We start from the raw sequence: 17,018 nt of genomic DNA, 5'->3' as shown, positions 1-17,018 counted from the left end.
CTGCCCGTTTTAAAATATGACTGATAGTAAAACAATTCTTCACTAAAAGCATGAAAATATAATATTATTAAAATACTGACGTGGACACGTGTACTAAAAAAATGTTTTATTAATAATAAATGTATATTTTTAAACAGGTGCGCACCTTGGACAGCTATAGGGTCTATACAAATTAGGTAACGCATTTATAACTTTTGATTCGCTAAATGCGTTCGCCAATCAGAAGTCACTTAATTTGTGACTTGTCTTTTATCCAATCAGATTGTTTAGGACATGACGTAACCGTTCCACTTTCTCTCCACGAGATAGACGTATCGGTAAGGAATTCATCAAATAATCTTCCAGCGGCTCCCGACTGCAGTACCGCTGCGTGTCCACTGGAGGGAGCCGAGCGCCTCCGTGGCGGCGGCTCCGCATGACTCGAGCGCGTTTGTGACGTCCCCGCCCCGATTGGCCCGTCTGTCGCTGTTTGTGAAGATAGCGTTCGCAGTTTTCACTGTGAACCTCTGGAGCTTGGGAAGGGAAACTGCCCGTGAAAGCTGAGCGACCAAAACTGTGAAAAATGACATCGCTCTGATAAAAATACGAGACGCCCAACACAGCATGAGTCATAAATCACAGAAATCGTGATTCCTACAAACATCATCGTCATCATCATCATAATAATACACGTCATTAATTCGGCTGCAGTGTTGCTAGGACTCCCAGCATCACATTCCCCTCTGGCTGTAGTACCGGTGTGTGTCCACAGGAGGGGGCAGTGTGCCTCACTGCCTGCTTGCCTGCGCTTTGGCTCCGCACCCACTCAAAAAACTTTTTTAAAATGTATTTTGGAATCTGAATTTGGACGCGTGTATTGTTTTGAAATCAGCAAACATTTGAATTGCAGATGAACGAGTGTAGCTGATGGAATTGCATTAAGTTTAACATAAAGAAACGTTCGTGTCAGTGCTTCACAGAGGGCTGTTTTAATATAACAGTTTTTTTAATTTGCAGACAGTTTGTGTGAACTCTATGGCGTTGGAGACAGGACGCTTCACGTGCTCCAGTTTACACGCAGTGACTGAAGAGGAGATGCGATGTACCGTTGCTTGTTTTAGACAATGGGGACGGGACTGAGCGCTTACAGAGACGAGGGACTAACATGAACACAGAGTAACATGAACACACAAAGCCACACACAATTTCACAGTCACGATGTTAACTCGGGGGGGAAAGACGCCCTGCATGGCCGATTGGCTGAAAAGCAGAACAGAAGCAGCCTATCACATGAGGGGAGGTGGGTGGTGTTCTTATGACGTCACCGCTGCCAGGTCTATAAAGAGACCCGTTGTGCGCTTTCACGTCAGATGAAGAGAACGAGTCGTTAGGTTTGTGTGGATCAGCGAGGACGCTGGAAATCCTGCGAGTTCCTCGGGTCGCCGCTGGGGGCGGTCAGCCGCCGGGCTTGTCCAGTAATGTTGTGGTTAAGCGCTCGCCGCTGTGTCCTGGCGGGTCCCGGAGAGGCTCAGTATATTTCATTTTGAAATGCCTACAATGCGTTCTTCTGTTTTCAATGCGCACGTCTATTTGTTTCTATTTTGTAATGTGTTTATTTAGTGGAGGAGTTTCATGGTAGTTTCGTATTCACTTTCTCATTGCCCTCACAGTGATTTGTGAAAGAGCCTCATGTTTTAAATGATTGTTGAACACACTTCAATAATAAAGGTTATTTTAAAGCCGGTTTGAAACACCAAGCATTTGAAAAGCAGATTCAATCAATAATAATGGAATTGTATTAACACAAGACGTCTCTGCTTCACAAAGCTCGTTAACAATGCAGAGGTGCCAGTTTATAAAAGCAGAACCGAGGAGAACAGCAGCAGCATTTCTTTTTTTCAAGGCCAGGGTCTGCTAGCCTGAGAAATGAAAAGGCTCTTGGGTCTGGCAAGCCAGTAACATTATTTCTGCTGTTTAATGTAGAACTGGTAACTGTAAACACATGGCATTTAAAATGAACAACCCCAATACAAAGACTTCAACACAGATTTTTATTTATTTTGTGTTTCTTCTGGAATTAAATATCAGTAATGAAGAGTGAGTGCTTCAAACCTGGACCTCTCAGTGCTGCAGGTTCCTCTCTCTCCTCTCCTCAGAGCTGCAGCTCCCTCAGTAGCAGGTTCCTCTCTCTCCTCCCTCTCCTCACCTCCCCTGCCTGGGGAGTTGAGAGGGGGAGGAGAGAGGGGAGAGGGGGAGAGGGCAGCAGCAGTATTCCTCAGTCCAGGAAGGACAGCTCCATGCACTCCGCAGCCTCAGGGTGAAGCATGCGGGTCGCCAGCCGCTCCATATCATCCAGGCTCAACAAGCGCAGCCTCCGCTCGTAATCCTGACAGAGAGGCAGAGGGAGAGACACAGAGTCACAATTACACGCTGCTCTACACCTGCATTTCAGAGTGTGTGTGCTGCAGCTGTGATTGTGTGTGCGTTGCAGCTGTGATTGTGTGTGCGTCTCTGTGTCACTGTACAGCTGTGTCTGTATAACACTGTGCATGTGCTGCAGCTAGGATTGTGTGTGTAGCAGTGTTTATTGTGTTCAATTTACCTTGTGTAGCTGCTCCAGCCTCTCACTGTGTGTGTGTGCGTGTGTGCGTGTGTGTGTGTTTGTGTTCAGGTTACCTCGTATAGCTGCTCCAGACTCTCACTGCGTCGGCAGGGCTGAAGTGTTTGTTCAGAAGAGCAGGCAGGCTGTGCCACACTGACCCGGGGTGAGGTGAGGAGTGAGAGGAGGGGTGAGGCAAGGGGTGAGCTGTGCTGTGCTGTGCTGTGCTGTTCAGCCTACCTGCCAGCGCCTTGCCTTTGTAGAAGAGTCCCTGTTGATTCACAGGTATGTTGAGCCTGTCAGAGACCAGACTCCAGACTGTGGAGACCTTCTCATCCTCAAAGACCTGTCAAGAGACAAGAACATACAGACACACACTGAGGGGATGAGCATTAAACACGGAAACTACATCTTCATCCTCACAGGACAGACGAGAGACAAGAACACACACACACACAGTGAGGGGACAAGCATTAAACACTGAAACTACATCTTCATCCTCACAGGACAGGCGAGAGACAAGAACACACACACACACACACACACACACACACAGTGAGGGGATGAGCATTAAACACGGAAACTACATCTTCATCCTCACAGGACAGGCGAGAGACAAGAACACACACACACACAGTGAGGGGATAAGCATTAAACACTGAAACTACATCTTCATCCTCACAGGACAGGCGAGAGACAAGAACACACACAGTGAGGGGATGAGCATTAAACACTGAAACTACATCTTCATCAGTACGCAAGCCTCGAGTGAAGCGACATCCCTCATCTGCACCATGCAAATGCACTTAGTGTCATTTCAAACGGGATTGAGATTATTATGCTCAAGAGCTAAAAGGCAGTAACAACGTACGCTTAGAAATAATAAAACAATGTTTTTAAGAAAGCCCTCAGGACACGTGACGACATCCCCTCCTTGACAACGTCCTGTCCTCCTGTAGGAAGTGTCTCTTTACCTCAGCAATACCTGAGCTGGGAAGGTACACATTTTAAAGGGCCTTGATTTGCAGCAATGCAGTTCAACCCGCTCTGTGATGTTTTATGTTCTGTTATCAAACAACCGCTGACTTGCCCAATCGTAGAAAGTAGAAGTAGAAAATGTGGTTTGTCTTACCAAACACACACAATGCAAACAGTCAGTCAATATGTAGCGGTATTGTGAAGCGGGATGTGGGGCTGCTCAATGCCTTGCTCACTGGGTGTGCTTCTATTCTTTTAAACAAAGTAAGGAGAGGAGAGGAGAGGGGGAGGAGAGAGTAATGAGGAGAGGGGGGAGGAGAGAGGGGAGAGGGGGGAGGAGAGAGGGGAGAGGGGGAGGAGAGAGGGGAGAGGGCAGCAGCAGTATTCCTCAGTCCAGGAAGGACAGCTCCATGCACTCCACCGCCTCAGGGTGAAGCATGCGGGTCGCCAGCCGCTCCATATCATCCAGGCTCAACAAGCGCAGCCTCCGCTCGTAATCCTGACAGAGAGGCAGAGGGAGAGACACAGAGTCACAACTACACGCTGCTCTACACCTGCATTTCAGAGTGTGTGTGCTGCAGCTGTGATTGTGTGTGCATCTCTGTGTCACTGTACAGCTGTGTCTGTGTGTGTTTGTATAATAGTGTGCATGTGCTGCAGCTAGGATTGTGTATGTAGTAGTGTTTAATGTGTTCAATTTATCTTGTGTAGCTGCTCCAGACTCACTGAGTGTGTGTGTGTGTGTGTGTGTGTCTGTGTGTGTGTGTGTGTGTAGCAGTGTCTGTGTTTATTGTGTCTGTGTTTGTTGTGTAGCTGCTCCAGCCTCTCACTGTGTGTGTGTCTGTGTGTGTGTGTGTATAGCAGTGTGTGTTTGTGTTCAGGTTACCTTGTGTAGCTGCTCCAGACTCTCACTGCGTCGGCAGAGCTGAAGTGTTTGTTCAGAAGAGCAGGCAGGCTGTGCCACACTGACCCGGGGTGAGGCGAGGAGTGAGAGGAGGGGTGAGGCGAGGGGTGAGAGGAGGAGTGAGCTGTACTGTGCTGTGCTGTGCTGTTCAGCCTACCTGCCAGCGCCTTGCCTTTGTAGAGGAGTCCCTGTTGATTGACAGGTATGTTGAGCCTGTCAGAGACCAGACTCCAGACTGTGGAGACCTTCTCATCCTCACAGACCTGTCAAGAGACAAGAACACAGAGACAGTGAGGGGATGAGCATTAAACACTGAAAGTACATCTTCATCCTCACAGACCTGTCAAGAGACAAGAACACAGAGACAGTGAGGGGATGAGCATTAAACACTGAAACTACATCTTCATCCTCACAGACCTGTTGATATACAGAAACACACACCTGGTTTAACGAGGTCTGTCCCTCGTAGTCTTTGCAAAACAATAGCAAACGCCTCCTCGCTTGGCTTCCTTCTTCCACAAACTAACATATTAAATTAAATATACTTGTTGTACCTCGTTAATTCGGAGCGGCTCCGGCAAGCGGCTGCGGTAACCTCTGCTGTTTACAATGGATAGAAAACCTCAGCGAGACAGACAAGGCTTTAGCTTTCATTTCCTATCCCATGCTGCCCTCGTGTGAGTGTTAACTAATTTTTGCTTCATAAAGTCGAATGAAACCTGCTGAATAATGTTATATTAACATATTTAATTACACACTGCGTTACAGTTTTCCACATACTTCACTAAAAAACGGAACAATTGATAAAAGTGACATTTCAAAATCTAACGCTGTCCATTTTTTAAACTGCTGCTGTGTCAATACAATTTTCGTCATGAATCTTGGTTAAAATTGTTATGGTGTGTTATTAAATTATTACAGTTACGTTCAACCGTATATACTTTTGGAAAGAGTAACTACAATTCAAGCGACTCTAAATCCTTCTTTCAGTAACGTTCTGTTTTAAAATATGACCGCTAGGAAAACAATTATTCACCAGAAACATGGAAATATAATATTTTTAAAATACTGATGTGGACCCGTGAATTAGAAAATGTTTTATTAATAATAAATAAATATTTTTAAACAAGTCCGCACGCAGGACAGCCATAGGGTCTATGTAAATTAGGTAACGCGATTCTAAGTTTTGATTCGCTAACTGTGTGCGCCAATCAGAGGTCATCTACTTTATAACTTATTTTATCCAATCAGGTTGTTAAGACATGACGTAACAGTTCCACCTCCTCGCCACACGGGGGCAGCATCGAAAGAAAACTCAATTCAAACGACTCGAAAGCAGCCCGTCTTTCAGGCAGATTCCTGTTTAATTAGTTGTTATGTTTGGTTTGTTTATTTCGGAATGGCTTGTTTTAAAATATGACCGATAGTAAAACAATTATTCACCAGAAACATGACAATATTTTAATATTTTTAAAATACTTGTGTGAACGGTGTGCTATAACTTTTATTAGACATAAAATATGTTTTTAAACAGGTGCGCACGCAGGTCAGCCATAGGGTCTATGCAAATTGGGTATTGCGTTTCTAAGTTTGATTCGCTAACTGTGTGCACCAATCAAAGTGATCTACATTCTTTAACTTGTTTTATCCAATCAGTTCCTTGCCACACAGTGGGAGCAGAATTGTGAGGGTCTGGAACTATCTCACCGTTAATGTGTTTCAGTATTTTAGGCTGTCGTTTCACTTGTATTGTGTATATCAGTGTTTTAAGATTCGTGTCACCAATAAGATTGAAGAAGTATCTTATAAAAGTATTCATGCAAAACGCGTCCTAGGTAACTTTCAAACTGACATCGATTACAATTGTGTGTTTTGTAAAAACAAACTGTATGGTATTTATTTGATCACTGTGTTTATACAAAGATATGTTTTAGTGATATGGGCGGTAAACAGGTCAGATTCGCTGATGTGCCTTACTTTTCAAAAATGTATGGCAGGGAACACACTGTTATATATATATATATATATATATATATATATATATATATATATATATATATATATATATTTATATATATATATATATTTATATATATATAATGTGTGTGTATGTAATTAATCTGTTTGAAAGATGTTCTGTGCTGGTACTGTATGTAATGAATCTGTTTGAAAGATGTTCTGTGCTGGTACTGTATGTAATGAATCTGTTTGAAACATTTTCTGTGCTGGTACTGTATGTATGTAATGAATCTGTTTGAAAGATGTTCTGTGCTGGTACTGTATGTAATGAATCTGTTTGAAACATTTTCTGTGCTGGTACTGTATGTATGTAATGAATCTGTTTGAAAGATGTTCTGTGCTGGTACTGTATGTAATGAGTCTGTTTGAAACATTTTCTGTGCTGGTACTGTATGTATGTAATGAATCTGTTTGAAAGATGTTCTGTGCTGGTACTGTATGTCGGAGGATTCTGAATTGCAGGTAACATGGATATTAAATTGCAAGCCGATTCTCCAGCATCGCTGCAGTACAGTTTGGATAAGGAAGTCCCCAATGTGTTTTCTATCCCACATATTTGATTCGTTAGTATGTCATAAATGTCCGATAAACGCAATGTCACCACTCATTCTCTCATAATATTATTTGTCACTGACGTGTACTTCACTAAGATGGCCGACGCCGGCTTCACCAAATGGTGACGTTTTGCTGCAGCGGCCGTCTTGGATTTTGAGAGTGAATTGGTGACCACACTGGATCTGGTGTGAGCTGTACGGCACGCGTTTAATCACAGAATAAACCATTCCGTTCATAAGAATGCTCGCTGGCACAACGAGGATACAAGGGTATTTGACACCGCATATGAATATACTTTTAATCAGGGTAAAATAGTAGTACACAAAAACCTTCTGATCATCGCCGCTCTGGAGAATGTTGCGCAGCATCCCGAGCCATCGGCCGAGAGAGAGATAGCTTTAAGTGGGATAGACACTGAGAAACCCGGCCGCGGACCTAGCCCAATTGCATGTTCGTTTTTATTAGTGTCCTTCAGTTAAATGTGTTATTAGGTTGTTGTATTTGTGGAATATGGCAGGACAATACGCACCCAGTTGCTAAGTAACGGCGCTATTATATTTTGTGTTATTTAAATAACCGTGTGATGCGGCTAAACGAGAAACCACCTGGTGGCAGGGCTGTTTGATTTTTATATGACAAGTCACAGGTCCACGGCCGTCTAGCTACAACAACATCTGCGACCGCGCTGCCGCTATGATCGACCACCGCCCCGGGGATTTGAGCCCGAGAGAGCCGCTGGGCTCCACCGAGCTCTCCATGCCCCGGGACCGAGTCTCGCTTCAGAAAAGCAACGTGTGCTCTCGCTCTTACTTTGTCGTGGTCATGGTGTTTGTGCATGTGTACATTATCAATGTCATCGCGTTGCTGCTCTACGTGCATTACAACAACGGCCCCGGGGACAGCTCTGCTGTGGACGGCCAGGACTCGGCTAGCCCGTCCTTCATTAACAGCGGGTCGCACCCGCAGCCGCTGCCGCTGCCCGTGAACCCGGATCCTGGGCCAGACGCCATGTATCTCCCTCGCCTGGAGGGCATCAAGGTATGTGTCCCGAACCGAGACGCTCTGCTGAGAATGTTACATACAGTCATCAGATACAAAGAGAAGCTAGACGAACACGGCACTGTATCTTCATAGCCTTGTGAATCTAGACGAACACGGTACTGTATCTTCATTGGTTGTATCTTCATACAACCAAGCCTTTTCTTTCATAATTTACAGTTTAATATATGTGGTGTATTAGCTACTCATGTCAAACTTGCGTCGCGATATGTGAAGATGTATCGTATCGTGTTGACGAATCAGCTCACCCCTATTTTAGAAAGAAGGGGCAGCTATATTGATTAACGAATCCACAGTCAGAACAATTCAACACAAAAGCAAATTCCATTTTATTAAGCAACAGTTAGTTAATTCTAGTATTACACATTTCAAACCTAACACTTACAGAAAGCTTGTAATTTCAGTTGAGCGTTTCCTATTGCCTGCTAAAATATTACACTTATACACTAACAATGTAAAAACAGGTTTTCATAATTACAAACTGTGACAAAGCTTTTTTGCTTACAGTATAACTTTGAACACGGTTCTGTGTTCCTAACACTGTCCTGGTGGATAAAGCACTCTCATAACACAGTGTGTTGAAACAGGACGGCCCCTGTAGCCAATGGTTAGGGTGTCTCTTTCTCCCTTGTTACTCTGGGAGGTCCGAGGATGGTTCCTCTCAGCTGTGGATTTCACTGTGTGCTGTTCTTGTGTGTGCACAGGTGGGACATGTACAGAAGGTGGCTCTGGTGCCAAACAAAGTCCACGAGCTGAAGACACTCAGCCTGAAACCCCTGCTCTTCGGTGAGCGAGCAGCACAGCGCAGACCCTCGCAAGCACAGCGCAGACCCTCGCAAGCACAGCGCAGACGCTCGCAAGCACAGCGCAGACGCTCGCAAGCACAGCGCAGACCCTCGCAAGCACAGCGCAGACCCTCGCAAGCACAGCGCAGACGCTCGCAAGCACAGCGCAGACGCTCGCAAGCACAGCGCAGACCCTCGCAAGCACAGCGCAGACCCTCGCAAGCACAGCGCAGACGCTCGCAAGCACAGCGCAGACGCTCGCAAGCACAGCGCAGACCCTCGCAAGCACAGCGCAGACGCTCGCAAGCACAGCGCAGACCCTCGCAAGCACAGCGCAGACCCTCGCAAGCACAGCGCAGACCCTCGCAAGCACAGCGCAGACGCTCGCAAGCACAGCGCAGACGCTCGCAAGCACAGCGCAGACCCTCGCAAGCACAGCGCAGACGCTCGCAAGCACAGCGCAGACGCTCGCAAGCACAGCGCAGACGCTCGCAAGCACAGCGCAGACGCTCGCAAGCACAGCGCAGACGCTCGCAAGCACAGCGCAGACCCTCGCAAGCACAGCGCAGGCGCTCGCAAGCACAGCGCAGACGCTCGCAAGCACAGCGCAGACCCTCGCAAGCACAGCGCAGACCCTCGCAAGCACAGCGCAGGCGCTCGCAAGCACAGCGCAGACGCTCGCAAGCACAGCGCAGACCCTCGCAAGCACAGCGCAGACGCTCGCAAGCACAGCGCAGACGCTCGCAAGCACAGCGCAGACGCTCGCAAGCACAGCACAGACGCTCGCAAGCACAGCGCAGACCCTCGCAAGCACAGCGCAGACGCTCGCAAGCACAGCGCAGACGCTCGCAAGCACAGCGCAGACGCTCGCAAGCACAGCGCAGACGCTCGCAAGCACAACGCAGACCCTCACAAGCACAGCGCAGACCCTCGCAAGCACAGCGCAGACCCTCGCAAGCAAAGCTCTGGTCCCATATGAGAGAGCTGTACAGTTTGAAACTGCTCTGAAGTAATCCTGTTGTCATTGTTAGTAGCATGTGAGGGTGTAGTGGGGGCACCTAGTTAGTGCTCAGGTGTGCAGTGCAGTGATGTGCATGTGAGGGTGTAGCGGGGGCACCTTGTTAGTGCTAACCCTGAACCTCTCCCCCAGAGATCTCTGGCTTCCTGTCTGATGAAGAATGTCACCTCCTCATTCACCTGGCCAAGCTGAAGGGGCTGCAGGAGAGCCAGGTGATGATCCCAGAGGGAGGGGACGAGCTGGCAGAGCAGCTGGAGATCAGCCAAGAGGAGATCTTCAATCTGCTGGACCACAACCAGGACGGGCAGCTGCAGCTGCAGGAGGTACAGGGAGCAGAGCATTGTGCTACACACAGAATATATATACCAGAGCAGAGCATTGTGCTACACACAGAATATATATACCAGAGCCGAGGATTGTGCTATACACAGAATATATATATACCAGTTCAGAGTGTTGTGCTACACACAGAATATATATACCAGAGCAGAGCATTGTGCTACACACAGAATATATATATACCAGTTCAGAGTGTTGTGCTATACACAGAATATATATATACCAGTTCAGAGTGTTGTGCTACACACAGAATATATATACCAGAGCAGAGCATTGTGCTACACACAGAATATATATACCAGAGCAGAGCATTGTGCTACACAAAGAATATATATATACCAGTTCAGAGTGTTGTGCTACACACAGAATATATATATACCAGTTCAGAGTGTTGTGCTACACACAGAATATATATATACCAGTTCAGAGTGTTGTGCTACACACAGTCTGCTATATTTCAGCCTGGTTCCAGTTTGATATCACAGTTTGCTGTCTTGTTCTTCCCTGATGCAGGTTCTGACCCATTCGCGTGTCCGAGACGGGATCTGGCTCACTCCGGAGAACGTGAGGGAGATCTATGCAGGGCTGAAGGCTGATCCTGATGGTAACGGTGAGGGAAGCAGCAGTCTCTGGTCTTCAGCAGTTAGAAGGATTCACTTGGGAGTGATGAGTGCTCTGTGTGTTTGAAATGCCCCCAGGGATGCTGAGTGTACAGGAGTTCAAGAAGCTCAATACCAACGCCTTCCAGCAGTTCCTGCAGCAGCGCGGAGTGGAGAAGAGCCAGCTGGTGCGCAACAGCAAGCACACCTGGCTGTACCAGGGGGAGGGGGCACACCGAGTGCTGAGGCAGCTGCAGCAAAGGTGAGGGGGTGCTGGGGCAGGGGAGGGAGATGAGGGGTCAGCACGGCTGCAGGGTATTGCAAGTCACTTTTGTGTAGGAGGTTCTACTTCACTGTCTCACTGTTGTTGGCAGAGTGACTCGTCTGACACGCCTGCCCCTTGACATCGTGGAGAACAGCGAACCGCTGCAGGTGGTGCGTTACCAGCGGGGGGGGCACTACCACGCTCACCACGACAGCGGGCCTGTGTACCCCGAGACTGTCTGCTACCACACCAAGCTGGCAGCCAATGCTAGCACCCCTTTCGAAACCTCCTGCCGGTGAGGCACTTACTGCATTACTGGCATTGCCTGGGAGCCCGATAGAGGGCACTGTGCTGTGCCTGTCATTCCCTGCTAGTCCTATAGAGGGCACTGTGCCGTGCCTGTCATTCCATGCTAGTCCTATAGAGGGCACTGTGTTTTGATTCCCTGCTAGTCCTATAGAGGGCACTTTTTTGATTCCCTGCAGTTCCTACAGAGAGTGCAGCTGGGGTGACACGCTGATTCTCTCCTGTTCTCAGGTACATCACAGTCCTGTTCTACCTGAACTCTGTCCCTGGGGGGGGAGAGACGACCTTCCCAGTCGCCGATAACAGAACATACGAGGAGCTGGTGAGGGGGCGTGCGTGTGTGTGTGTGTGTGTGTGTGTGTGGTTTCAGCAATTATGACCGATAATTTTGGTCTATATGATTCCTAGGTTTTATCCACTTCATAATGTATACGAAGTTTGTATGAGGACAGTGCGAAGCTCTGTGTGTGTTTGATGTATGCATGCAGTGTTTACTGCAGCAGGGTTAGTGTGTGTGCTGTGTTTGTATGAGGACAGTGCGAAGGTCTCTGTGTGTTTGATGTATTCTGCAGCTAGCCTGCCCTTGTGTACTGCATGCTGTGATGGTGGAGGAGACTGTGTGGTCCAGTGGTTAAAGAAAGGGGCTTGTAACCAGGAGGTCTCCGGTTCAAATCCCACCTCAACCACTGACTTATTGTGTGACCCTGAGCAAGTCACTTAACCTCCTTGTGCTCCGTCTTTCGGGTGAGACGTAATTGTAAATGACTCTGCAGCTAATGCATAGTTCACACACCCTAGTCTCTGTAAGTCGCCTTAGATAAAGGCGTCTGCTAAATAAACTAATAATAATAATAATAATAATAATGGAGGCAGTGCTGCTGAAGCGTGTGCTGCTTTATGTTCCAGTCTCTGATTCAGAACGATGTGGATCTGCTGGATACCCGGAAGCACTGTGACAAGGGCAACCTGCGTGTGAAGCCCAGCCAGGGCACCGCCCTTCTGTGGTACAACTACCTGTCTGACGGGAAAGGTACAGCGACCAGGAACACTGTGGATGGATGGATGGATGCATGCATGCACTCTACCTGTCCACTGTGTGTGTGTGTGTGGATGGATGGATGGATGCATGCATTCTACCTGTCCTCTGTGTGTGTGGTCACTAACCGGTCCTGTGTTTGTGCCTGCAGGCTGGGTGGGGGACCTCGATGAGTACTCTCTGCACGGAGGCTGCGTGGTCACTCAGGGCACTAAGTGGGTTGCTAATAACTGGATTAACGTGGACCCAGACTCCCGGCGGCAGACTCGCTACCAGCAGCTTGTGTCCCGTCTGGGTGGGGAGGAGACTGCCACAAAGAGGCTGGAGGAGCTGTATCGGGGGATCCATGCAGACCAGAACCAGAACCTCCACACATACCAGGACCTGCACCAGAACCCCCACACAGACCAGGACCTCCACACAGACCAGAACCTCCACACAGACCAGGACCTGCACCAGAACCAGGACCTCCACACAGACCAGGACCTGCACCAGGACCTCCACACAGACCAGGACCTGCACCAGAACTTCCACACAGACCAGGACCTACACCAGGACCTGTAGCAATCACTCGTCTACTGAGAAGTGAAGATGGGAACCAGCAGATCTCATGGCTATTTGAAGCAGAATGCCAGCATGTCTTCTGAAGAGCCTTCTGCAGCATGCCAGCATGTCTTCTGAAGAGCCTTCTGCAGCATGCCAGCATGTCTTCTGAAGAGCCTTCTGCAGCATGCCAGCATGTCTTCTGAAGAGCCTTCTGCAGCATGCCAGCATGTCTTCTGAAGAGCCTTCTCTGGGATGCAACTGTAAATAGCTGTTACGTCTTGTTTAGTTTGCAGTAGAACCGACAGTGTTTCTCCGCTTTCACATCACTGCAGTCTTCTATGCACAGCTGTGGCTGAAGGAAGTCTCCTAGCGTTACTGTTTAGCTTTCATTTTCACCTGGTGGCCAGATGTTGTAATTGCACTAAGATTCCAGACTCAGTGATATGAGGACAGCTATTTAAAAGTTTTCAACTTCTTAATCTGAGAGCTTTCTCTGCGCTTGCTCTTGCTGGTGACGATGCACATCATTGTGACTCGGGTTCAAACAGGCCTGACAGGTTAATAAGAATTTTGGAGGGTAGGTGCTTGAGACCCTTAATGTTTACTGTGAACTAGAAAATAAAACATTGTTATAGCCAGGAAGCACTGGCAAGGAGTTCTCACTAGAAAAGAGATTGAAAGCACTGTAATAACTGTCCTCAAAGCCAGGAAACACAAGGAGTTCTCACTAGAAAAGAGATTGAAAGCACTGTAATAACTGTCCTCATGTTGCTTCTGTAATAATTTAAAGACGGGTGTGACTCGTTAGGAGGCCTGCACTCTGGGACAGAGATGTGTCTCTCTTGTAACCTATAAAGGGTATTGCTGTCATGTTACGCACACTGCTGGGCAGCGCAGTGACCGGGCTCATCTGGGATCATCTGTTTATATAGCTTCTTAAAAGTACAACATTCTGTGGCACCTACTGTGCTACACACCTAGTGTCATCAAGGTCCTGCCACTAGATGGAAGATATTCCACCCTGTACCCAGCAGAGCTGCATCAGTAATATTCTGGTGGCCGGCTGTGTGGCCAGGTGGGTGTGTGTCCGGGTGGCTGGCTGGCTGGCTGTGTGGCCGAGTGGCTGTGTGGCTGGCCAGGTGGCTGTGTGGCTGGCCAGGTTTGTGTCTGGGTGGCTGGCTGTGTGGCCGGGTGGCTGTGTGGCTGCCTGGCTGGCTGGCTGTGCACAGTGCAACTCAGTGTTTAAACTGCCAGGCTTGGCTAACACTGGGACTCACACTGCTGTTGAACAGCATGGGTTTTCTTGTTTGTTAATTTATCTGTTTGCTTATTTATTTCTGTATTTATTTATTGATTTGTTTGATCATTGTGGTTAGTGTTATATATTGATTTGATTTTCATGTGCACTGAAACACTTTGCTTTATTCCAATGATAAAATAAAGAAAATTCAAAGAAATTGATGTTGCAGTGTGTTGAGGAGGAGGGGTTACTGCTGGATCATGCCTGAACGCTACAGCATCTCTGAACAGCTGTGTCTGAAGAGGAAGGAAAGGGGCTGCGAGATCTGAAGACAAGTCTCCCTGCCTTCCCGCAGCTTGGTGAAGCCTGTTTCTACGCTGGCGTGGCTGTGCTGTGGAGATCGTAGCATGGACCTCAGGCATTAGTGTTTGCTGTCCTTGCATTCGAATGAACATGCTGGGGAGGTGAGCTCGATGTTTGTATCATGAGAAGGGAGCTTTGCCCATTCCACTTTAAAATGCAATGCTTAAAAAAAAATCTGGGCAGCACCCTTGCTGGGGTTTATTAACAACAGACATTGTGGCAGTTTGAAACCTTGAACAAGACCACTGAGAGAGAGAGAGAGACAGCAAAAGAGAGACAGAGAGAGCAACATAGGAGAGAAGACAGAGAGACAGACAGGAGGAGAGGAGAAAGCAACAGAGGAGGAGAGAGCAACAGAGAGAGAAGAGATAGAGACAGGAGAAGAGACAGAGCGAGAAAACAACAGAAACAGACAGAGGAGAATATAATGTACAATGTAGGCTCTTTTGAAAACGATTGCATTTCTTAGCAAGATTGACCAGTATTTGTTTAGAGATACGCCTCCTTAACACATACGTGTTATTTCTGCGATCAGTGTTTTCACTTGGCCTGACACGGGCTCTTTCCGCTAAAGTGCTGTCCGAAATTGTCGGCTCTTATGAATATTCATGAGCAGACAAACAAGGGCGTGGTTTGGCTGTCAAGGGGGTGGGATAGCCAGTGTTCGAGATTCTAATTTCTATGTCCTTGATATTGGGTAGATTGCAGTAATGTTTGATGATTTGAATGGGAAGAAATATATTTTTTAAAAATGGATTTAATTCTACATTGATATCCATAGATAAAATATAAAGTTTAAGAGAATAATAAGTAAAAGTGACGTTGTGTGTGACTAACAAAGAGAGGTCAGCATGCCGTGTAATATTTTTATTTTTACATTATATGTAATAGCAGAAATGTAATTATGAATAATGTTGTTGAAGCCGACACCCTGGGATCCTTCAAGAAGCTGCTTGATGAGATTCTGGGATCAATGAGCTACTAACAACCAAACGAGCAAGATGGGCCGAATGGCCTCCTCTCATTTGTAAACTTTCTTATGTTCTTATGATAATAGGACCAATGAACCAAACACCAAACTCACTATCATCTCTACACTGGGCTTGTGCCCTCTCACACACTCGCTATCATCTCTACACTGGGCTTGTGTCCTCTCCCACACTCGCTATCATCTCTACACTGGGCTTGTGTCCTCTCACACACTCGCTATCATCTCTACACTGGGCTTGTGTCCTCTCACACACTCGCTATCATCTCTACACTGGGCTTGTGCCCTCTCACACACTCGCTATCATCTCTACACTGGGCTTGTACCCTCTCACACACTCGCTATCATCTCTACACTGGGCTTGTACCCTCTCCCACACTCACTATCATCTCTACACTGGGCTTGTGCCCTCTCCCACACTCACTATCATCTCTACACTGTAAACACGGGCAGGTCAAAGACTGACGGTGATTCAGCTCAACAAACAACTTGAATCATTGATGAAGAAGAAACAGAATGACTGCCGATGTTGGTAATGTTCTGTTTGTGTTTGAATGCATACATTACAGTGTAGACTGGGAGAGGGGGGCCCTGCTGCACACCTAACTTCCATCAACATGGTGTGAGAGCCTGGGATTGGTTGTGCATGTTGGAAATGAGCCTAGAAGTTGCTGTAAATAGAACCCTTCCATTCATATATCAGTAGAGTGCTTCATTATTTGGAAGCGTGTTCAGTGGTGTTAATAAGGGTGGTTAAACACCAGCAGGATTATCACAACATAAGAGATGCATTATTATCCCCCTCAAGGTGATTACAATAGATATCAAGGTATGGATGTCTAATAATTTCCTTATGTTAAATTCAGATAAAACAGAGATAATGATTTGGGGATCCAAAGATTTAAAAAAAAAAAAAAACATAGATCTGTCCACCTTCACAGAGAATAGTTTCCCATAATCTCATAAAACTGAAATTAGGAATCTGGGTGTCATTTTTGACCCTGACCTCTCCTTTGAGCCAGATATTCGGAATATAGATAAGTATCTTTCTTTCACCTTAGAAATATTGCCAAGGTGAGGCGCTTCCTTTCACAGCACGATGCTGAGAGACTGATGCATGCCTTCGTATCTTCTGGGACTGATTACTGCAATGCCCTGTTCTCTGGATTTCCAAACTGTGTTCTGTCACGACTGCAGCTTCTACAAAATGCTGCAGCCAGGGTGCAAACCAAAGCAAGAAAAAGTGAGCACATTCCCCCAGTGTTAGCAGAAATGTGAGCACATTCCCCCAGTGTTAGCAGAAATGTGAGCACATTCCCCCAGTGTTAGCAGAAATGTGGGATTGAACCCACGACCCTCCGGTCAAGAGTCGAGAGCCCTACCCACTACTCCACACTGCTGACCCTTATACTGGAGAAGCCCTGCCCATGTCCCCTCGCT

General features: G+C 47.1%; 1 protein-coding gene and 1 long non-coding RNA gene across 3 annotated transcripts; one reads left to right on the top strand and one right to left on the bottom strand.

Annotated features, from left to right (window-relative positions):
* Positions 1-8: 8 nt before the first annotated feature.
* Positions 9-4,726, bottom strand: LOC131696929 (uncharacterized). Of its 2 annotated transcripts, none has more exons than XR_009306812.1 (3): positions 4,618-4,726; positions 2,656-4,055; positions 9-2,365 (listed from the first exon to the last, which is right to left on the bottom strand). It is a non-coding gene; the product is annotated as an uncharacterized LOC131696929 (long non-coding RNA). The 2 variants fall into 2 exon arrangements; XR_009306813.1 differs by having other exon boundaries at positions 2,819-4,055.
* A 2,402-nt stretch (positions 4,727-7,128) lies between these two features.
* Positions 7,129-14,457, top strand: LOC117417626 (transmembrane prolyl 4-hydroxylase-like). Its single transcript, XM_058985425.1, has 9 exons — positions 7,129-8,072; positions 8,798-8,879; positions 10,029-10,219; positions 10,749-10,845; positions 10,934-11,096; positions 11,209-11,394; positions 11,637-11,727; positions 12,312-12,435; positions 12,593-14,457. Exons 1-9 carry the CDS (start codon positions 7,728-7,730, stop codon positions 13,003-13,005), a joined length of 1,692 nt encoding a protein of 563 aa, XP_058841408.1. The 5' UTR covers positions 7,129-7,727; the 3' UTR covers positions 13,006-14,457.
* The last annotated feature ends 2,561 nt before the right edge of the window (positions 14,458-17,018 follow it).

This window comes from Acipenser ruthenus, chromosome 13 (assembly GCF_902713425.1).
Source record: "Acipenser ruthenus chromosome 13, fAciRut3.2 maternal haplotype, whole genome shotgun sequence".
Lineage (NCBI taxonomy): Eukaryota > Metazoa > Chordata > Actinopteri > Acipenseriformes > Acipenseridae > Acipenser > Acipenser ruthenus.
The sequence above is the reverse complement of the archived record's forward strand: the minus strand, read 5'-3'. Positions and strand labels throughout refer to the sequence as shown.

Excerpts from the sequence above, each read along its gene's own strand:
- LOC117417626 (XM_058985425.1), top strand. The coding sequence starts at position 7,728 with ATGATCGACCACCGCCCCGGGGATTTGAGCCCGAGAGAGCCGCTGGGC. Across the intron at positions 8,880-10,028 it reads CCTGAAACCCCTGCTCTTCG|AGATCTCTGGCTTCCTGTCT; the intron begins GTGAGCGAGCAG and ends CCTCTCCCCCAG. Across the intron at positions 10,220-10,748 it reads GGCAGCTGCAGCTGCAGGAG|GTTCTGACCCATTCGCGTGT; the intron begins GTACAGGGAGCA and ends TCCCTGATGCAG.